This window comes from Triturus cristatus, chromosome 2_1 (genome assembly GCF_964204655.1).
Source record: "Triturus cristatus chromosome 2_1, aTriCri1.1, whole genome shotgun sequence".
Classification (NCBI taxonomy): Eukaryota; Metazoa; Chordata; class Amphibia; order Caudata; family Salamandridae; genus Triturus; species Triturus cristatus.
The window spans coordinates 694489396-694512889 of NC_140581.1; the positions used below are offsets into that span (position 1 = coordinate 694489396).

Consider the following 23494-nt stretch of genomic DNA (forward strand, 5'->3'; position numbering starts at 1 on the left):
GATTATGTTGTGCCCCTCGTAGACTGATTTGTCATTGGGTTCTTCTACGGGACTGACGTTGACAGGGTTACTGTCGTCCACGCGGCTGTCTTCGACAGAGTCATGGTCGACGGGAACATCGTCTGAGGAGTCATCGTTGATGGGATCATGGATGGGGCCATGGTCTAAAGGGGGAACGGTGGCGAAAGTTTAGATGATGGTGCAATTTTCATTGACGAGATAAGAGTGTCTATGGCAGCTGTAGTGGTCGTATTAGCTGTCAATGGCCTCGACAACGAGACAATCATAATGGTCTTCGTCCACGATCTTGCTGTCGACGGTGATGGTGTCGTTGACATGGCCTTGAAGGAGGATTCGCGTTTCATCTTTGATGGGTCGGAGGAGGTGGAACGAGGGTGGTCTTTATCCCTTTTAGAATGCATAGGTGGGGCAGATAGGGTTGCCTCTGAGGAGAATTGTTTCCGTTTCTCCTTTTTCTTAAGAGTCCTCAGCCTGATGAGAAGTCTTCAGGGATTTTTTGCTCACCTCAGAAGTCCCTTTATGGGACCTATCTCTCTTGTGAGAACTGGAAAAGATATTACTGTCATCATCAGATGTTCTCTGAGCTTTGGCTTTTTGAAGCCACAAGAGCAGCCTCCCCTCCATATCCTTCAAAGTTTTTGAAGAGAAACGGAGACAAATTTTGTACTCTCAAAGCAATCCTTATGGTGGTCATCCACATGTACTCGTTTCTCCCCATAGGTCTTGCAGGGACACAAAAGGCCTTTAGAGCAACTTCAAATATTCTTCTAGAAGAAAACTGAGCAGAGCCGAGGGACACCCTTCACACACAACGTGCGGTAAATATCTGAGGGACTCTGACTCTCTTGGGAGTGTTCTCGAGGGTGCTAGCACCTGATTGGTCATAGTTAAAAGTTTGGTCCTTTTTAAAAAAGGACATAGATAGGCAATTGAACTGATGGCCAATATAGCATATTATATTTATGCATACTGCTTTACTATGGTATCGTGGGACTCCCACTTCGACGACGGGGAATGATTCAAGCATGTGAATCTATGAAAGATCCAATACTGGATAAATAAGAAACTAATTCCTGTGCCTGGTCATTAGAGTGCCAAAGAAAGACATTGCTGGCGGAGTCGCAGCTGAGGACACAGGAGAACACCTTAAACAACAAGCATTGGCATAGTCAATAGGTCTCGCTTTTGGGACCTTATAAGTGTTTAGCTTTGCAACACTTGATGTTATTTAATTAAGGATATTGTGCTGGATAACTAAACACTTATAATGTCCTAAAGGCGAGACCTATCGGCTATGCATTGAGTAGCCTTATAAGTGTTTAGGTAGAGCTATTGACTTTGCCAATGTTTGTAAGCTGTGCAGTAGAGAAGTGTGGCTGCTGTGCAGAATGTTGAGAAGTTGTAATTAAAAAGTGTAAGAAGCACTGAGTGATGTTGTGGTGTAGTTGAGTTAAGGTGTGCTGGCCCTGAGTTATGCTGTGGTGGCGTTGAGTGATGCTGTGGTGGTCCTGTGTGATGCTGTGGTGGTGCTGACTGATGCTGTGGTGATGCTGATTGATGCTGTGGTGATGCAGATTGATGCTGTGGCGCTGTAGAGTGATGCTGTGGTAACGTATAGTGATGCAGTGGTGGTACTGAGTGACACTGTGTGTTCCTGAGTGATGCTGTGGTGGTGCTGAGTGATGCTGTGGTGGCGTTGAGTAACGCTGTGCTGGCCCTGAGTGATGCTGTGATGGCCCTGAGTGATGCTGTGGTAGTGCTGCCTAATGCTGTGGTGATGCTGATTGATGCTGTAGCGCAGCAGAGTGATGATGTGGTGGTACTGAGTGATGCTGTGGTGTTACTGGGTGATGCTGTGGTGTTACTGAGTGATGCTGTGGTGTTACTGAGTGATGCTGTGGTGGTGCTGAGTGATGTTGTGGTGGTGCTGAGTGATGTTGTGGTGAAGGTGAGCGATGCTGTGGTGTCCCTGAGTGATGCTGTGGTGGTGCAGAGTAATGATGTGGTTGTGCTGACTAATGCTGTGGTGATGCTGAGCGATGCTGTTCTGGCCCTGAGTGATGCTGTGGTGGTGCGGAGTGATGCTGTGGTAGCGCTGACTGATGCTGTGGTGGCGCTGACTGATGCTGTGGTGGCGCTGAGTGATGCTGTGGTAGCGCTGAGTGATGCTGTGGTAGCTCTGAGTGATGCTGTGGTAGCGCTGAGTGATGCTGTTGTGGCGCTGAGTGATGCTGTGGTAGCAGTGAGTGATGCTGTGGTGGCGCGGAGTGATGCTGTGGTGGCGCGGAGTGATATGGTTGGGTCCCTGAGTGATGCCGTGGTGGTGCTGAGTGATGCTGTGGTGGTGCTGAGTGATGCTGTGGTGTTGTTGAGTGATGCAGTGTTGGCCCTGAGTGATAATGCGTGTAGGCGTGCAACTGGACTAGTCAGCTGTGGCAACAATTTAGCAGATTAAAAATGATTGTGAAACCCGGCGTTCGAGATGGATAAATTCCTGCTTCCAGGTGGGGATTATAATAGGGCACTGTACTCGGTGACCCCGGACACGCGGCTGACGGGACCCACGCGGGTGGCGGTGCGTGTGTGGCACGCGGCGAATGCTGCGATGGGGTGGAGGGATCGCTTGACTCGGGCGACGCCGCTGTATGCCTCTGGGCGGTTGGGCTGTTTGTGGAGATCGAAAGGCTTTGAGAAATGGGACATGATTGGTATATGTAAGGTGGGTGATCTTTGGGTGAAGGGAGCTTTCAAAACGTTTGAAATGCTTAAAAAGGAATATAAGTTGAACGATAAAGAGTATTTCCGATATGCTCAAGTCCACCATGCGCTGTGTTCGGTTTTTCCGGACGCTGCTGCCGTCCCCGAGTATTCTCCATTGGAGGATAGAGTGTTGGATGGCTATGTGCCCGACAGCACTATTTCTTTGATTTACAAGAAACTCATCAACGATCGCGCGGACTTGCTGCTCCGTCTGAGAGAGGCATGGACAGGCGATGGCTTAGAGCTGGATGATGAGGACTGGGTGTCGGCGGTGGCCTCCCCGAAGGAGGTGGCGATCCCGGCCCGCCTCCGGTTTGTACAGCTGAAGATCCTCCATAGAGTGTATGTCACAGGGCCCGGTTTGCTGCGTGTGGGTTATTCGATGGATGGATTGTGTAAGCGTGGATGTGGCCTGCCGGGCACGTTCCTTCATATATTGTGGGAATGTCCGGAGATTGTGCGATTCTGGAACGGTCTCCATACTGTACTGGAGGGGGTCACGCACGTGGCCCTGTTGCCAGAGGCTAGGAGGTGTTTGGTGAATGTCTGGGAACCGAATGATTGCAATGCGGCACAGACGCAGTGGGTGACCTTGGGGTATATGGTGGCTAAGCGTAACATTGCACAGCTATGGGGCTCCCCGAGGCCGCCCACGGTTGATGTATGGAAGGAGAATATGGACTGGTGTATGTTTAGGGAAAAGACGGTGTATGTGGCGAGAGGTAAGCCAGGGAAATGGAGTAGGGTATGGGGTCCGTGGAATTTATATCGAGGCCGTATCTGCGCCCCGCCTTTGCCATTAGAGGTCGATATTGCTTTGACCCCCTAGCTGCGCATTCTGCGGGAGTGTGTAATGTGTGTTCCATGCTTTGTTTTCCCATTGCCCCCCTTCACCGCTTCTGGACCAGAATAGTTTTGGACACTGTATGTTGTTCCCCGTCCTGGGAAGAGCACGCTGCTATCTCGGACTCTCATTGCCTTGAGTGTGTGTTATGTTTAATAAAAAATGAAACCGTTGTCTTAAACTGCTCCTGGCCTATGGCCATGGTCTGTTATAGGTGCTTACGGACTGCCGGGTACTTTGCCGCTGGTTCATTTGAATGTATGGCGTTACACTGCGGGCCCTCGGGCTCTATAGTGGCCGGCCCTGGTGGTTGTAGGCCCTTGTATGTCTTTTATTGTGTGCTAACGGTTTCTAATAAAATAAAAATATTTTTTTTTAAAATGATTGTGGCTATAAAGCAAAGATTCTGTTTTCGGCTCGGACTGCTTAATTGCTTTTCAAAGCTGGCTAGCAGAATTTGCAGTACATTAGTAGAGGGTACACGCGACCGCTCTTTAAAACAAAATCAAAGTGTTAGTATATTGTTTTTAAGCCCAGATTAAGAGAATGAAATCGAGGGTGAAACTCAAGTAGACAATGAAAGCAAAGCAGCCAGGAATGCCTGGCAACCGGCTGCAGGTCCCGCGTCCAAGCAAAACATCTTGGATTGCTCGTCCCGTAATAAATGACGGTTTTCACTTTGCCTTTTGCAAGTGAAAACATGGCTGATGCTGCGCGCGATGATGACAGTCTGAATCCATCCCCGGTAATCACAAAGGAGCACCCGGATTGCGACGCAGCACGTGAAATAAGGGAGTGCACTTTGTAAACAGCCTCGCATGAGCAGTGCAGAAACAGTGCATCAAACTGAAATACTTCTGGAAGAGAACGCCACAGCCCATCAGATGAAAGAGGACCGTTCTGCAAAATGGATAATAAATGTTGTGGTGGTGGTCAGAGTCATCCTTACGCTTATCTCCTTTCCCTTCCAGGATTAATTTCCACTCCTTAACTTTAATGAGATAAAAGAATGAGGGGTAAAGGTGGTTTTGTGAGAGGGAGGAAGGACGGACATGGCGGCCAGATGAGTGGAGTCGAAGGGACCAACATACAAGACACGCTCTGTGGTGGGGGACGGGGAAGAGCAAAGTGCAGGCGCCGAGTGTGAGAGGGAAGTGTGGTGGGGAGGGAATTAACACAAGCTGTAGCCCGCCCAGTGACTGACGAGGAGGGAGGGGGAGAAGGGAATGGGTAGTGAGAGCAGAGAGCAGGGGTGGAGGAGCATGGAAATAAAAGTGATTTGCGCGCTGTAATGGTTGTAAGGCTTAATGAGCCATGACAGAAAGCTAGATGGCGGCTGTGCGCGTAATCGCGCGTGTAACCGCAAGCTTGAGGCCAGCAAAAGCGTGTGGCCGGACTTTTAATAGCCCACTTACTAAATGTCTCGCCAGAGCAGCGCATGCGCTGGCTCAGGCAAGCCCTAAAAACTCCTGGCTAATCCAGCAAAATCCTGTTAAAATCATGGCAATTAAAGTACATCAATGACACCCGCCTGTGCTAGGAGAGTAGCAGTGGGAGCGAAGACCAAGCTTCAAATGGGGTCCCACAAGACACTAGTAATTGGAATATCACATCAGCAGATCTGGAGGCCACTCCTCCATTATGAAGATCCGAGCTGCGATGGGAGAACTGGGGATCAGTTGTTTCACCAAAGTGTGGCAGTGGAGAGCTGCGGCAAGCGTGATGGGTCCTAGTGGACCCTGAGCGCCAGTTTGGCAAAAGGAGGTCCGGGTGGACGGCCCCGTTGAACGAGCTTAAATCGCAAACAACCCACTGCCCAGGAAGAGGCCTCACATCCCCACAGGCATAAAAGCAGAGACTGTGTTGTCATGCCCGATTGGGCGATTGAAGTACACCGGCGGCGCTGCTGATTCGGGGCAGGTGGGCCGCACAGAGGTAGCAAGAGATGCTAAGATGGCCGCCACCCTCGAAGCTTAATCTCCCTCCTACCCTTTTACCTTACTCCCCTACCCGTCTACAATCCATTTATCTCATCTTCTATGCTCTTTAAATGTTTTCTTGCAACAGATGTAACTTGTAACTGATGTAACTTTGTATCAATGTGGAACTTCATGTAAAGCGCTCTGATACCTTTGGGTCTAGCCAGCGCTATATAAAACTCATCAAATAAATATATAAATGCTGTAAACCCGCAATGCTTCAGGCAAAACTGCAGCACCCATCCGTGCCTTAGAGGTAAGGGGCAATCAGGCCTAATGGGGGAAAAACTAAAGGACTGTTGGGAAGGTAGAATTGGAAGGTGGCGAAGGGCTTTCCCCTCTTTTAGAGTCTGAGGAGTCACATAGGGAGACGCCCCCCTTCCAAGTCAATTTTGAGAGCACACAAATTCTCCTGTTTCGGTGTAGGCCAAGCGTGGCTCCTTTGAAGGAAATTACAGAAGAAGTCATCAAGTACATGATACTATTTCCAGAAATGTTACAATTACTATCTGAAGAGATGCCCTACTGCTTCGCAAATCTAGGGGATGTCAGTTACTGGCAAGTATTCTAATGTTTGGACTATCTTTTTGTTCTGATGTTGCCAAGCTGGAAATGTATGGACACAACATAAATTGCCAGAGGGATGTCAGTTCACGTCGCAGTGGTGTCGGACAATCGGACGGAGTATCAATTTGAGACCTACCTAGCATTTATTACGAAGGTCATTCCATGCACCCTCCAACTGTTATTTTATTAACTAAACTATAAGTGCATAAGTTGATTCACAAAATAATTTAGTAGTCACAAAAAGTTGTCAAACATATTGCGAACACTTTTTGACCACATTTTTAGCGCATATGGTCAGAGATCCCTATTTTACTTCAAGGATTTGTAACCTAGTGTAGAAGTGAATCCCCGGCACCCTTTTGTTACAGTTTTTGGTAGTCTGATAAACTTGGAAATACAACAAATACTACAAAATGTTCAAATTAAAACAATGAATTTCAGTTAAATAATTTAACTTAAATAAACAAAAACTTTAGGAATAGTTCATTAATTTTGTAGGTAAAGCGCACAATGAACTTCATTTAACTGTACACAATGTTCCACACACTTTCATAAACATATTTAAAAGAGAATTGGTACAAAGCCATAACATTTAGATTTTTATACTAATCTTTCAGGTAAAGTTCACAATGAAAAGTGAAAAAAGATAGTTTACATCATCACACTGCATGACATACTGCATATTTATGACATCACCAATTATATTTCCTACTGTAAAGGTGTAGCTCTTCAAACTATCACCCACCAATCATTCTATGGTATTGTCGGCTAGGATCCTGCTCTCAAGGACCCCAGCCTAGCTGCTTTCTCCTCTAAGTTGATTGCATGTACTTTAGGTACACTCTATATTGGATTCTGGGGTACCCTTATAAGTCCCTAGTATATGGTATACTATGTACCTATGGCATATGTACCCCAGAGGCCTCTCAGGGGCTGCAGCATGTATTATGCCACCCCTGGGAGACCATTCAAAATGACACAACAGGTCTGCTACATCAGCCTGTGTAAGGTGGTGCATGCACCTCTTACTTAGATATAGGTTTGCTATATCTATCCTATATCACTGCACATATAAACCTATCAGTCACCCCTATGGCAGGCCTTATCAATCCTGAAGGCAGGGTGCTGGGTGTTATGTGAGTGGGTGCCCATGCATGAGCAGAGCCCCTCTGCATCTTTCGGAACCTATTTTCCGGGGTTGTTTGTGATGCAGCTAACCATATATACTTAAGTGCATTATAACCTCGCAGTAAATGCTAACTTTAAAACGTCTGCATGGTAACATGTCGTGTTTGGTGTCAAACCCCTTGGAATCATAACTCCACACCAGTAACTGGTGTGGGAGGTATAATTCCACCTTACTAGAGGGAGAAATACGACAACACCGGTACACCCGGTACCAGCTTTACAAACCCTGGCATCACAAAATGGATGCTGCCAGCCACAGACAAAAATCTGCCCTCCTGCTGCTGGATGAAACTCCGGCAGGGGAAGGCTGGACAATAGGTTTCCTGTCACAGCGAGATGTGAACACCTCCCAGACAGGCTTTAGTGTATTGGGGCTGGGTGGGTACACTCAGAGTGCTTTGATGTCTGCACTCTGGGCACATTTAGTGTCCCTGTGCATAGTCCAGCTCAAACCAGTTGCAGGAGCCATTTGCTCCTGCTCTGGTGTGAAACTGAACAAAGGACATGGGTGTAGCCACCCCTCTGTCCTGACCCACCCATGGGTTGGTCCCCAGAGCTTGTCCCACCCCTTCCTTGGGTATAAAGTAGGAACCTCAGGCTACAGGACTTTAGATTTACCTGGACAAAACTCTGCTACAGAAACCAAGTACTTCGACTATCTACACTATGCTGGATGACAGAAGAATCTCCCTTGGAGTAAAGGAGTTACTCCCCTGCAAGGCAGACACCTAAAACGCATCTGACTGGTTTGCATATACTCAGCTCCTGAAGGACTCCGAAGTTTTTTGCAACACCGGAGGTGAGTTCCCGTGGTCTCTGAGGTTGATCCGTGCTCTCGGCAATTCTGAGCTCCTCCCCTCGTGGGGACCGTGCAATCAGAACCCCTGGGCACCGTGTTCATTTGCAGCAGCATATGCTTTTTTGCCAACCCCTGAGGCTGTGCTTTGGGCAACTTGTAGTCCAGACCCGAGCAGTATTTCCACTGAAGATTTCCGGCCTACACTCCACGAGTGTTCCGTGGGTTGGTATTTTCTGATTCAGCTCGAGGTCGCTTCGCGATCCCCGGTCCGTTGACCTGTGGGTCCCTGAGAAGGGAACTTTGACTTTAAGTGGGCTTTCCTGGTTGCTCCACACATGCCCTGACTCTCCATCGCTTGGGGAGTCCCCAGGACCTTGCTGGTGCCCACCGAAGCATCTTTTCTCGGACTGCGTGGGTTGCAGTTGCCAAGGCTTGTTGGTCTCCAATCCGGACACTGACCCCCCAGCACTCGACATCCTTCATGGGACAGCTCGCCTGCAGACTTTGGTCGTCGTCAACATCTCCTGGTCCCCGTGGCTCCAGAGTCGAGCTTCACCTCATCTCACCTGAAACACCCGACATTGGTGGGCATTCGTCTATCGTGGCCCTGGTCACTGTGAAGTGACCCAGACTCTGTCCCCTCTGCTTTCAGGTTCTTCTCAGCTCCGATCCAGGCTTGGATTACACCTGACACTTCTCATCTTTCAGGCAGCAACACTTCTTTGCATCACGCCATTGAAATCAAAAAGCGTTTCCGACACCTCTTGACCCCTATGCACCCGGCTCTCCTGGGATACTCACCTCGGTAATCTCAAGGGTGCTGGCCTTAGAACCTTCTATGTTCCAAAGGGTTTGCTTGAAGTCCTCTCCTAAGTGTCCTCAATCTTTAAAATTCCAACCGCAACTTTCCCATACGATTGTACGGAGCTTGCGGCTGTGTTCTCACACTGCACGCGCCCCCGTGGGTCCCCTGTGCCACTACCTTGGGTGGTTCCTTGGGATCCCAGCAATTCTACGTGCTCTAGTCACTGTGTCTAGTCAAGTCGTGGTTGTTATACCACTTTCTTAGTATATGGTTCGGTCTCCCCCTGGAGCCCACTGTGTATTGTGCTATTTACTGTCGTTACAGTGCTTTCATATTGTGTATCTTGTTCCCTAATCTCATAAAGGGGTTACTAGAGAGTGTTTAGTAATAAATACATATATTTTATATATACCTTGTGTGTTTCTCCTTTCATTTGGTCATTCAGGAGGTTATAATCTGGTAAATCAAGCTGCTTCACATTCCTTCAAGACTTAGCTTGAAGGCTGCTCTCCATAACTACCACCAGGATAGCTTTAAATAAAGGTTGTTTTTAACCTAATTGTCAATAAGGGTCGTTTGAACTGGTGCAAGGTGCCCACTATAACTAGTGGACAGCATCAACCAGGCCAACTTCTCACACCTGACTCTCATAGTATTCAGTTAACCTCCATGTATGAGTTGAACCACTTTATTCACTTCAGAATACAGGACATAGTTACCACCCAGTAAAAGGAAGAAATACGCTGTTCAGGTGGTACACTTTGTGTTGCTCCTAAATGAAAGGGCTATTGATTGGATTCAAGTCAGCTCTCACTGCAGGTACCCTGCATTAATAGGTAGGGTAGGAAGACGACACCCAGGTCACAGACCGTGGGAGGGACTAGCATATCTGATGCCCAAGGTTGTCATCACAAACCTAGGAACAGGAAGAAGGGTGTGACAACCTTTTAATGGGGCTAGGGCATGGAGAGTATAGAACATTCTCACAACCAATAGGAACAACTTGGAAGGCGAACCTATGCAAACCACTCCGCCTTCAGGCAGACAGAAAGTGGGTACAGACTTGGTTATTTAAGGTGGGAAGAAAGAGCAATCCTCAGGGAGGTGCATTGGGTCCCAAGACCCTCTTTGAAGGACCTATAGACTTGTTGGGAAGGATGAAGGGCATTATCACAGGAACCTATCATACCTGCCCCAAGTGGATCAACCTTCCTAATGAATTAATGGGAGAAGACCTTATGATCATATAACACAGAACTACTGCACTGAATATAACAACATATCACAAGGCAATGCTGGTTACTTCTAATTAAAAGTGTTGAACGTCCACCCCGGGTGTCCTTCATTTGTACAGACGTGTACACTGATACACAACAATCAGTAGTGTAGTACACTGTCGGACCATTTTAAAAAACGGAGGGTGGGGGGGTCAGAAAGCAATATAATGCTTGCAAGCACAAATGGCACCCAACAGAAAAGCTCAAATTAAAGCTATCACCAATGTCTTGACGAAGCAAACCAAATTGGACTGCGCTAAATAAAGACGTACCAGCTTCAACAGCAAACACATTTCCTCGCTCTGTTTTGGGCAGAAGTTCCGTGCGTTCCTTGTTCGTGACGGGGAATCTTTGAATCAGACTCCTGACAGCATGCTTCGTATTGTGTGTCAAGTTGCAGGTCATCATTGCACGGGTCATCTCAGAGCCATCTTTCTTCCTCACGGTTAAATATCTGTTTGCGCCTTTTCTAAAAAAGAAAACGTCATTTTAACAGCAGACTCGAACCTAAGACGTACAGCGATTCACTTATACAAATAGCGTGTGTTAAATGGCGCAATTCTTCACATTCAGTGTAGTATTGCGTTTGTAAAGAACACGTTAAAAGCGCCGCATTTGATTCACCCTTTTCCAACTAGATAAAAATGTAGAATTTCTTACATAAAACAAGGTTTAATAATATACGACTCTGGGTGATTACGTCTAGGGTTCCACCGATACAGCGGAGGGCAAGGAAGAGGTAAGGGGAATGCAAGGGAAGAATGGACGAACACAATCAAATCTGTCACTGTTGGGGAGAAGGTGCCTGAGTCCTCTCCCTTGGAGGATCGGATCCTGGATGGCCATATGCCGGAGAGTACAATCTCCTTAATTTATAAGAAGCTCGTTAATGTCCGGACCGACCTCCTCCTAGGGGTGCGTGATCAGTGGACTAGGGACGGCCTTGAACTGGATGATGAGGACTGGCAGTACGCCATCTCCTCTCCTAAGGAGGTCGCGATCCCCGCACGACTAAGGCTGGTCCAGCTTAAGATACTTCATAGAGTCTACGTCACTGGGCCCCGACTGATTCATATGGGTTTCTCCGAGGATGGTTTATGTAAGAGGGGCTGTGGGATGGTGGGCACCTTTCTACATATCATATGGGAATGTGGTGTGATCGCGGAGTTCTGGAAGCAAATTCATGTAGTGATGCAGGAGGTCACGGGTATTGCACTGCTGCCAGAGGCACGGCGCTGTCTTTTGAATGTCTGGGGTCCTACTGATTATGACGCGGCGCAGACTCAATGGGTGACCCTAGGAAATATGGTGGCGAAGCGTGATATTGCGCGACTGTGGGGCACTCAGAGACCTCCCGCTCTGGATGCATGGATGGACAATATGGACTGGAGCATGTTTAGGGAGAAAACGGTGTACAGTGCCCGGGGGCGGCCTAAGAAATGGCATAAGATATGGGGACGATGGAACCAGTATAGGGGTGATATATGTCTGCCCCCGGCCACTGAACCGTTAGAGGAGCAACTTTCCCCCTGGCTTCACTTCCAACTTGGGATTTTCATGATGCAAATATGCTAGAATGTTAGCGCCTCTGCTTCTCCCTCCTCCACCCGCCCGGTGGCTTTGTCCTGATTTTGGGAATGGGGCCACGCCCCCATCGGGAACTGGCACAAGTTTATTGTGTATACTGCCTTGCTAGTGTTATTTATTGTAGGTTGTCTAAAAAACGGAACCTTTGTCTTTTTCCTGTACTAGAGCTACGGACGCTTTCATGTGTTGCTTAATTGGCTGCCGAACCTCCGGGATGTCGGCTGAATAGCTGTGTTCCAGACTGATATAAATAAAGCTTTTTAAAAAAAAAAAAAAAAAATAATAATTCTGTCACTGTTTTCAGTATCTCAGAAACTGCACTCACATCCTCTCCCAAATGCATCGCGAGTCGAACATGGCCTTTGCTCTGATTCTGCTATTACTGATAGTTCTTTTAGTTCCTGTAAAAGCAGTGGTGCCTGTTTGTTACCCCGCAAGATACGCAATAATGAGCCCCAAAAAGTGTTTCTCTTGTAGCAGAATTTGCTTATTATAGCACGGGTAATTAAGTTTCATTTTCCTTTTATCGGACTGCAAAATAGGCGGGGGAGGGGGACTGTAATCCGGTCCTAGTGACTCTGCTACACGGCTAAATGAATGTGTGAAAGGTAAAGATTTTCTTGCACAGATGAAAATAAAAACATCTGTTTGCAATATAAACTACGCTTTGTAAGTAGCTTCAAATATTCCACGCAGCGCACAAAACATTGAGGCCTATTCACAAAATTAAACATGCACTTGCCCATTTGTTCAAGTGTATTAAATATTTATTAGTACATCTAAGCATATCTTTACACTTTTTTATATTCTCCATTTCAACAATGGAGAGTTACACCTAGATGTAACCTTAAATTTCTTCATCCACTGGAATGTCGGCAGAGCCTCCTCCTACAAGATTTACGTGCAACTTTGCACGTGTGTGTTGAGCACCACTACTGTGTCGTAAATATTCCTTTGAGAAAGTATAAGGAGAATTAATCCAGTGTATTATTTGTATTTTTTACACATAAATTTAATAAATGCCCAGCTGAGCTAACTTCTTTTATTTAATATGTAGTACTTTTTTAATAAAAATTGTTTTGAATTATTGTAACATGAAAATGTTTTTATAGTTTAAATGTGTAATTTATTTTCAAGTACATTTTTAATAACTTTATAAAATAATAACTATGTATAAAATATGATTAATCTGTCAAAATAAGGTAATTATTAAAAAATTAGTTTCTATGGGGTGTTAATTTAATTCCCTGCCACCATTGTTACAGTGTGAGTGGCGATGTGTGGTGCTTGATTTGCTCCAAGCCTTGGCTGGAGTACTTTGAAACTTATTTTGACACCCTTAGGTCTGTTGTAACTTTAGAAGTGTAATTTATGAATAGCAATAGTCATTTTCTTTGGTGGTTGTCTTTAGTATTAGTCACTTTTTTGCAGGAGAATCACAGCACAACAATACAGCTTCGCAGTATCGTTAACCTGTCCACGTCACACAGTGGACAGGTATATGTATTTAATCTGCTGTGTTTTATTTTCCATAGATACATCTTCATGTGACCATCTGATTACTTTTCCACATGAAATCGGATGTATAATTTAAAAACATACTTAGTACGTATGTTTCAAGTACCTATTAAGTACTAACACTGTATATATTTATTCACGGAGTGGCACGCATAGGGCTGGTCCCTGTGTGGTCCTGAAGAAGTGGTTGGGGTAACCACGAAACATGTCGACCGAGTAATTAGGGCCAGTTACACATTATAGTCACTGTATTCCCCATTTCTCACCCCATTTTAATTTTACCGACCGGATAGGAGCAGAATTAAATAATAGAGCTCACTATCTAGCCGGTTTTAATATTCACATAAGTCACTCCACAAACTAAGCACGACACATAGTCTAAACAAAAAGTGCTCCTACGTAACTTCGCAAGTCGCAGCACGCCTCAGGCAGTAGATGCCTGGGAGGACCCCTATGATGAAGCATGTCACCCTGGGGCAACCCTAGGTGAGTGAGGGGACTCAAGAAAAACAATTGTTTTTCCAGAGATAACTAACATAGAGAATTACCCATTAGTTTGAAATTCTCTCTATTAGGGTAGGTTTTACTGGGTACCTTTCAGGTTCCTTTTGGTATATAAGTGTCTTTAGGAGGAGAAAACCTACCCCCCGGTCCTCCTACTCCCTTTTCTTTTTATTAATCGTCTTTAGTATTAGCCCTAAACTGCTTCTTAAATTTCTCTCAATCCCTCCCATTTAGAAGTAGTCCCCATTTTCCAGCCACTCCACCTTGTCCCTCCTACATTTACTACTGGAACGTATACCTACGAGCGTGCTGTTCTACACCACCATAGCGGAGCACTCTACACAGAAAAGAAAGGGCAGGAAGAGATCTCTGCACGTAATTGTGAATAACATTTTTTTATACATTAGCACTACGGTAATAATACTTTACGTACTACAAAATTAAGTTTGTGAATAGGCCCCATTGACTCTTTATCCTGAATGTGAAGTTAACGATTTTTATAGGATCCAAACAAACCAAAACACAATTTACTTTGTGATGCACAGAAGGGTAAAATTACTTGGAAATATTTCTTATCTTTTTAATCAAGTCCTATTTTCAGTGAATAGTAACAATTGTAAACCCCAAAACACAGTACTGCTTTTAAAATAAAAGGGAATTTCTGGGCATTACAGACATAAAATTCAATTTGTCTTTCATTATACCTTTTGGCACTTATTGAAAGTGCCATACAGTATGTGCAGAACACTGTTTGCACACAATATGAGTTCAATTGTAAAACCACATTCATATTTATTTTAAATATGTAAGTAGAAATGTTGCATATTGTTTCCCTATGTTGTGTAATTTTTTTGCACTCATCTTCCTTTTATTAGGGATATAATGTGTAGTTTGAAAAGAATGTGCATGAACCACCTGAACTGCTCTAACAGAATTTGTCCTGAACTGCTTATTGTGAACAGTGTTGGTTTAGCTCACTGCCAGAGGAGCTAGCTTGATAGCGATGTGAAGAACAAGTTATTTACATTCAGTAATGCCTTATCTGGTAGAGACTCTTATCTAGCAGCAAATTCCTTACCTTAGAACAGTGATATTCGAAGTACAGGCCGGGGATGGGCGGGGAGGATATGCATGCGGCCCGTCTGACCTTTAAATGCAGCCCCTAGTAAACAGCAGTACTGGGCTACTGTTTACAGTGCACTAACATTCACAAAGATTTTGAATACATGGAAAGTATTCATGTACAGGCAAATGGAAGTAAAAGAAAAGAAGCCCAGAAGGAGTCCTGCTCAACTTCGAGAACACTTTCATTTTTCAAGACATCTTAGAACATTCATGCAAAAATATGATAAAGGGCAAGATGTATCAAAGGGTTTTACCCACTCTGTGTCTATGAGAAAATGTGTTTATATATATGGCCCAAAGTCCCTTTAAACTTAAAAAAGTATTTCATCAACATGCAGTAGTCACCAGCGTTACTGAGAAACAGCTCAGTAAACTACAGAATGTTCAAATCGCTGCCCCCAGACTGGTCCTCATTATCCCCCGCGACAGCCACATCACGCAACACCTCTGACAACTCCATTGGCCCCCCGGTCAACAAGAGAATCACCTTCAAGCTCCTCATATATACCTACAAAGCTCTCCGCAACATAGGACCAGCATACCTGAACCTCAGCCTCGCATTCCACATACCTGCCAGATAACTCTGTTCCGCCCATCACGCCCCAGCCTCCGTCCCTAGGATCCACAAGACCAGAACCGGAAGTTCTTTCTGCTACCTCGATGCCAAGACCATGAACACCCTGCCCCTCCACCTCAGGCAATCTGTGTCGCCGACCCAATTAAAGAAGGACCTCAAGACCTGGCTCTTCGAATGATCCCCCACACTCAGAAGGACCGGAAGTCCTCCTCCCTCCAGTGCCTTGAGACCCTCATGGGCGAGTAGTCACCCTTTATAAACCCATGATTTATTGACTGATTTAGAAGTGTTTCACCTCAGTACATCAGATACCAGTGCTTCGCTAAGTTTTTTTTTTAAGTGACAATTTTCAAACATGAATTTAGAAACATTCATGTCTCCCCCCGTCCTAACAACAACGTCAATAGTAATCTAAGAAGCAGGTTAGTTATGTGCACCCTCCGGCTGGCTAGCCTGGTTTGCTGTTAGACATGGACAACTTATAGTTTATTAAACCAAACACTAGAGAAGATGTTGTAAAACAATTGCTTAGGATCACACAATTTGGTCGAGTGGGGAAGCTGGGAGTGATGTCAGGTGATCTGGTTTGACATTGTGCAATTGAACCATTAAATGTACATGCATCACTTCCCCTACTCCCACCTTACAACCACCGACGACCATCACCTTGCTGGCATCAAGGAGGCCCTCGGTCACACCACAGACCAAATGTTTTGGCCCCAGGGAAAATCTTTGTGAGTACCCATGCCGTAGAGTATGCTACAGGCATCAGATTAGATCTAGAACATTTTGGCCAATACCCTTACACGCCAGTAGCTGGCATCGTTCGGCTCCGCATGGTGTCATTTGCGCCATCCGCATTGGAATTGATGTTCGCAGTGCCTATACAGGAGCCACCCCAGCGTGCAGACCTCAGTTCTTGACTGCTTTTATGCACCAGAAGTGCAGAGCCAAGCTGAGGAATGACTAGTGTGCCAACGGTGAGCTACTAAAGGATCTCTTTTATGCAAAAAGACAGTTTGCAGAGCAGGTAGGATCGGAGGTTTGGTAAGGAAGCTGTGGCTAGATAGAGTCTCTCCCAGATAAGGCATTACTGAAGGTAAGTAACTTGTTCATCTGATAGAGACTTCTAGCTGTAGATTCCTAACCTTAGAATAGCTACCAAAGCAATCTCTCCCCGGAGGTGGGTCTGCAGACTGTTGAACACTAAGAAGTCTTGGAGGATCGAATGGGCAAAATGCCCATCTCTCCGGATAAGACTTTCAAGGTTTAGCCCATATGTGCAGTGATACCCACGTAACTGCCTGACAGATGTCCAAGACTGGGACTCCTCCAAGCAATGCAGTGGTAGCAGCTTTAGCTCTGGTGGAATGAGCTCTTAAACCCTCAGGGGGCTGTTTCTTGGCCATTGCTTAGCAGATCCTAATGCAGAGAATGATCCATCAAGAGATGATTCGGTTCTGAATTGCCTTCCCTTTCTTTGTCCCTGCAAATCCAACAAAGAATTGATCATCCACTCTGAATACTTCGCTACGATAAATGCAGAACGATAACGCTCTTTTTGGATCTGGGCGGTGGAGTATCCCCTCTTCTTTAGAAGGGTGAGGAGGGGAAAAAAAATATTGGAAGGGTGATGTTCTGCCCGACTTGAAAAAGTGTGTGACCGCCTTTGGCAAAAAAGTTGGTTGAGTTCCAAGAACCAGCTTGTCTGGGAAGAATGAAACGCAGGGAGGGTTAACTGAAAGAGCTTGCAATTCGCTAACCCTCCTGGCAGATGTTATTGCCACAAGGAGGATACTTTTTAGTGTTAGACGCCATAGAGGGCAGCTGTGTATTGGCACAAAAGGGGAAAACATGAGGAAGGTGAGAACGAAATTAAAGTCCCATGGGGGCATAATGAAGGGCGTGGGAGGTAACATTTGCTGCAAACCTTTAAGTAATCTAGTCACAACAGGTGACTTAGACAGGGAAGGTTGCTCAGGCAACCGCAGAAAGGCAGACAGATATCCTTTAACTGTGCCCAAAGCAAAGCCTTTCCGGCCCAGGGGTAGAACAAACAAGAGAACCGATTTTGTGCATCAAGCACAAACTGGTCCCATCGGGTGCCGTAAGAAGCTATTGTGGAGGAACGTCTGGCTGCCAATATGACTTCATACATAAGGAAGATCAACGGTCAGAACGGCACCACTGGAATGGTACCCGGAGGAAGTCGCAAAGTCGTGGCTGATTCAGATCAACTAAAGGAACCTAAGGGGTCAGCTGGCACAGAGGGCGAAATCGCCGGTGGAGCGCCAGTCGTAGGCCCTTCCAAATCTAAGGAAACTGAGGGCGCTCCAGAGGGGTTCGGCCACCCAAAAATGAGGCTCATGCCCTCATAAAACTCTTAGAGTTGGAAGAGGGTCGCTCAGGGAAACTCGAGGAAGCACGGAGCAGACCCAACTTTCAACGCCGGCTGCTCAGGAACATCCTCGGAGTGGGGCCCAGATTTATGCTGTCATACTCTTGTGCCGTCCGAAGAATGGGAGCGGAGAAGTCAAAGAGCACATCAACTTCTTGGACTTTTCTTATGGGACTTACCTTAAGAACTCTGGGAGCGTGACAAGGACCGATGCGAGCAACCCCAGGAGTCTGGAGCGGCGCAGAGTCACATGACGAGCGGCCAAAAGCTTCATGACCCTCTCAGGGATGCCTCTGGGGTTCATTGTCCTGCACTCCACACAAGACAGAGTAGTGGCCCCTCTCCAGGCACGACAGAAACACCAAGTGCATCAGGAACATCTCACAAAAATAAGAAAAAGGCATATTAGTTGTCGACAAATTAGTCGAAAGAATCTATTCAAAAACTGACAGAGGGGAGTTTGTCTGGTTCCACGCTGATGGAGCACAAAAGAAGGAACTGAAGTCAACGTGCTGGGGTGGTGCCTAGATAGGCAGCATACAGGTCACTTACAGCACGTACGACATATATGATGCCATGCGGAGCCAAACAATTTCACCTACCGGCGTGCAAGACAATTGCTAAAAAAAAATCTCTGAATCCAGTCCTTTGTCTTGGGAATATTCTAAGGTAGGAAATCTGAGGCTAGAAGTCTCTGTCAGATTCAGCTGTTTTTTGACCGACCCAATGGGTAGAGATAAGACCAAAGAAAACCTTCTCAAACGCAGGCCATATCAAGCTATATCATCTGGTAGTGTTGGGCTGCCAGACTGCCTGAAAGGTCAGTCCAACATTGAATAGGAATCATCTCCTGGTCCTTTAATCCTGTGTTTAGATGACCAGATTCTTTTGTTCTAAGTAGGTGGCAGAAGTATAGTACTTAAGCAATACACAATATTAGGTGGATAGAAGCAAAACATAAATTTGCGCCCCCACCTTAATATTTGGTTATGCTAGTTTGAAGAACTGGTTATTCAAAAACATACTTTTTAGTAACTTTTACGATCTCACAACCAACATTCAAAGAATTCTGGTTGCTATTTCCATTCTAAATAAATAACAAATAGCACAGCCTAAATACAGATATTACCACAAAGAAACATATATATATATATATATATATATATTCTCCTGTTCTCCTCGAGCATTCCTTGCCACTCCTGATCGAGAGTTGCGTCATCGCTCGAACCCCTCGAGAACGGGTCCTTATAAATCCTTTGCACAAAGGACGAAGCCGTATGCAGTTTTTACATTTTATTTTCTGCCGCTACCATAGTCTTGTTCACTGGTAAAAGAGTTGTAAACGCGGCCATTATTTAAAGTGCATTACGTGATATCACATGACAACTACAATTGTGACTAATGTGGAAAACAGACTCGTAGTTTTAACATTTCATAAACATTTCGATTGTTTCATATCAATATTATTACAATTTAAAAAGAATCTTTTTTGTTAAATATTTTCTATTGCACATTTCAATTAGTAAAACATAAAAGTAATGTCTAGATTTAATAACACTTTTAAAATGAAATGACGTCGGCCATTTTTTAAAGTGCATTGTGCACCTTGCGAGGCATATTCGTGTTTACAAATTACCTACTCCCTATCATTTTCCAGTGGGCAATATATACAAATAATTTTTATCGTATATATATATATATATATGTATATATATATATATATATATATATATATATATATATATATATATATATATACCAATGCTATGTGTTAATTCAGCTCGAGTGAGCCGATCCACACTTAACATGTTAATTAACCAATTTTCATTGTATCCTGTAACCATACATTAATAACATTATTTATATACAATTTTGTGTCCTGCCCTAGTGGGCTTTTATAGCTGTGCTTTCGAAAAAACCTTCAATGTCATGACTAATTGACTTCTGATGTAATAAAAGTCTAACTTATTACTTCTTTTGATATTCTGAGTCTGTTATTACAATGTATCCAATAACATCTAAAAACTAACTTGAACAGCTATTTTCTGGGCGTTACATTCTCTCTTATTTTCCTTTTTCTACAGATGCGTGTGCAAGTCCTCTTCCATATTCAGGCCTCCTGGCAGTACATTCTCTCTTTTTTTCCTTTTTCTACAGATGCGTGTGCAAGTCCTCTTCCATATTCAGGCCTCCTGGCTGCACTGAGTCCATCTTTATAATGTAGCGAGACTCCAATCTTCTTTACTTTTTCTCCCTATTTCCTCCTCTTATATTTGCAGCCACAGAATCAATCACATAATAAGTTAAGTCTTGAATATTCTTATTATGGACCTTCTCAAAGTTGCGGGCCACAGAGTATGTTCGATCTCCATTCTTTATTGCCCTCAAATGTTGCAGAATTCTTTTATGGACATCTAAGATTGTGTTGCCCACGTACCGCAGACCACACAGGCACTGCAGCATGTTGACAGCAAAATCCGTCCTACATGTAAACTTGCCGCTGATCTTGCACATTCTAGTGGCTACGCCTAGTCTATATTGCTCTGTGTTTACTCCATGTGCACAAGCCTTACATTTCGTGCATTTAATGAAACCTTGCTGCTTATTTAACAAAGTTGTTTTAGGCTGGGGTTTCTTTAGATTGTTTCTGACTAGTGCCTGTTTAAATGACCTCGCTTTTCGAAATGTGATCTGGGGTCTTCTAGCGACATGTTTACCCAACAATGGGTCATTCCTGATTACATGCCAGTGCCTGTTAAGCACTCTCCTTAACTCATCATGTTGCTTACTAAATGTTGTAATGAATCTACAATGGTTCTCATTTTCCTTGATAGTTCGTTTATTAGTCTCGAAAAGTATTTCTTCCCTCTTTTTCTTAGAGGCTTTGCTTCTACCACTACCAATCCAATCCTCTGGGTACCCTCTACTCCTAAATATATATTTTAGAGTGCTCAGTTCTCTTTTCGTTTCCTCTGTTTCGCTACAATTTCGTTTCACTCTCAGGCTTTCTCCATATGGAATACTTTGTTTTAGGTTTACTGGATGAAAGCTTTACACTTGTTCGACTGATTATTTTGTATCTGGTCAATAAAACCCTTCACCTCCTCCTCAGTGCCTTTCCACACTATGAACAAGTCGTCTATAAAGCGACTCCAATGCACGATGTTGTTGTCCCATTCATTTTGGTACTGCGTCCGGCTCACCTGCTCCTCCCACCAACCCATATGCAGATTCGCATAGCTGGGGGCGAAGCAGGTGCCCATCGCAGTACCACATACCTCGTGGAATAGCTGACCATTAAATAGAAAGAAATTACTCTCCAAGCACTTCTCAATCATGCTGAAGATCATTTGGGTGTGGGCCCACAGCTTAATTGACCTTGTTCCTAGAAAGTGCCCCACTGCACGCACACCATCACTGTGTCTAATACTGGTGTATAGCGTGGACACATCAATGGTTACCAACAAATAGTCCTCCTCCCAGGGACGATCGTATATTCTCCTAAGGAAGTCCCCTGTGTCCTGTATGTAGGAAGGAAGTGTTTTCACTAGGGGATTTAAAAAAGAATCGACAAACTTTGATGTATGTTCCAAGGCGCTGCCCATAGCCGAAATAATTGGACGGCCTGGTGGGTTACTCATATCTTTCTACACCTTTGGAATTAGATAAAATACAGGTGTAACTGGTTGTTCAATCCTTAAAAATAGATACTCATCATGACTCAGGAGGCTCTGACCATACCATTTTTTGAGTTCATTATTAAACTCATTATGGCTTGACATTACACATTTTTCATCAATTTTCACACAACAGTTCTTATAATGTAGCTGTTTATGTGTCTCCACCAAATATTTTTGTCTGTCCCACAGGACAATATTGCCCCCTTTGTCTGCATTGCGTACTATACAGTTATTATTATCTGACAATTTCTTAATTAATGCACGATAAGTTCTCTGTTTTTCATTATTTGTTTTATTCTTGCTTTGGCAAGTTCGTTTCTCCAATTTCTTTAATTCATTGATTACCAAATCGTTATACACATCAGTTAGATCTCTTGCAGTCATCGGGTTAACTCGAGAGCTTGGTATGAACATTGTCGGTGCATCCTGAAAAATATCAATGTTTTCTTCTTCTGCTAATGCTACTGTGCCAGTCTCAATTTCTTCATTGGAATTTTCTGCATCCATTGCTCTCAATTCTAACATTAAAGTCATGTCGCTGACTGCTAAGTTACCATCTTGGTTTGTTACTGTTGTTGGTGTTGGCACTTGTGTCATTGAGGGATTGGATAAAAAATGTTTCTTTAGCTTCAACATTCTGATGAACTTAAACAGGTCAATCCTTGTTTGAACATAATTCAAGTCTGCTTCCGGACAAAATGATAGTCCCAATCTTAATGTTTCTTGCTCTTGTTTTGTAAGGGTTATATTTGTTAAATTTATTATTGACGTCTCTCTAGTTTCTTCCATTACTTGTTCCCTTTCTTCTCTTCTGCGCCTCCTGGAGGCTGCCCCCTTCCGCCTCTTCGTCCTCTGCCTCTTCCTCTTTGTTGATTTAGGCTTTGTGTTGGTGGCCTTTGACGCAAATTGTATTTCCTTTCTTCGCGTAAAAAATCAAACTCGGCGATTACAGATGGTACCACTCTTTGAGCATTGACGTCATCTTCTAAATCAGTATCGATCTCTGAACTTTGCAGGGTACTTTGTTCCGAGTGAATTTCTTGCACAGATTTATTTGCCTTTCCCAACTTCTGTTTCCTGATAATGTCAAATTTCTTGGCAAATGTGTATATTTGGCCTCTGTCGTAGTCTTGCTTATCTCTCATACATTTTTGAGCTTTTCGTTCCTTTATGGAGATTTCTAGTTTCTAATGTCTCTCCTTCATTTCAATCTTAAATTGCTTGATGGTATCTTGATCTTCCTCTTTACTTAATGCTTCTGACAGTGACTATCTCAGCCAAGATTTTCTGCCTATCAATGTCAGCGTATTTTATGAGGATGGCCAGCATTCGTCTAGTAGCGTCATTGTTATTCGCAGCCCACTCTCGCAATATTTCAGGATTGGGTTCCTTATAACTGGGTGCCACCTCTGGGGACGCGTTGCACTTCAAGATATCGCTGCAGTGATTTAGACTCTCACCATTTCGATAACTCGGTGCGTTGGAGTTTTTCCAGTCTTTTTAGTCGTACAATTAGCCTCGTTTTTTCGCTCCCCGCTTGGCTAGCCCCAGATAAGCTGCTCCCACTTGCATGTGCATCACAAAAGATCTGTAAAGCCGCCTCTTCGCGTTCCTTGACCTCTGCGGCAGACATTTCCAAATTATTAACAGGTTTTGCAAGCGTTCACGCTTTCATCACAACTGCTCTTCCCCTCGGTGCATTCCTTGCCATTCCTGATCGAGAGTTGCGTCATCGCTCGAACCCTCGAGAACGGGTCCCTATAAATCCTTTGCAAAAATGACGATGCCGTTACCATGGTAGCGGCATGATAGCAGCAGAAAATAAAATGTAAAAACCGCACATGGCGTCGTCATTTGTGCAAAGG

At 44.6% G+C, this 23494-nt stretch overlaps 1 protein-coding gene across 8 annotated transcripts in view; it reads right to left on the reverse strand.

Moving 5' to 3' along the window:
* YTHDC2 (YTH N6-methyladenosine RNA binding protein C2) overlaps positions 1-23494 on the reverse strand; it is a 1174422-nt gene that overhangs the window by 967983 nt on the left and 182945 nt on the right. For all 8 annotated transcript variants that reach the window (XM_085632632.1, XM_085632630.1, XM_085632634.1 and 5 more), the window contains exon 4: positions 10513-10709. In XM_085632632.1, the coding sequence (XP_085488758.1) occupies positions 10513-10709 (197 nt within the window). The remainder of the gene's footprint in view (positions 1-10512; positions 10710-23494) is intronic.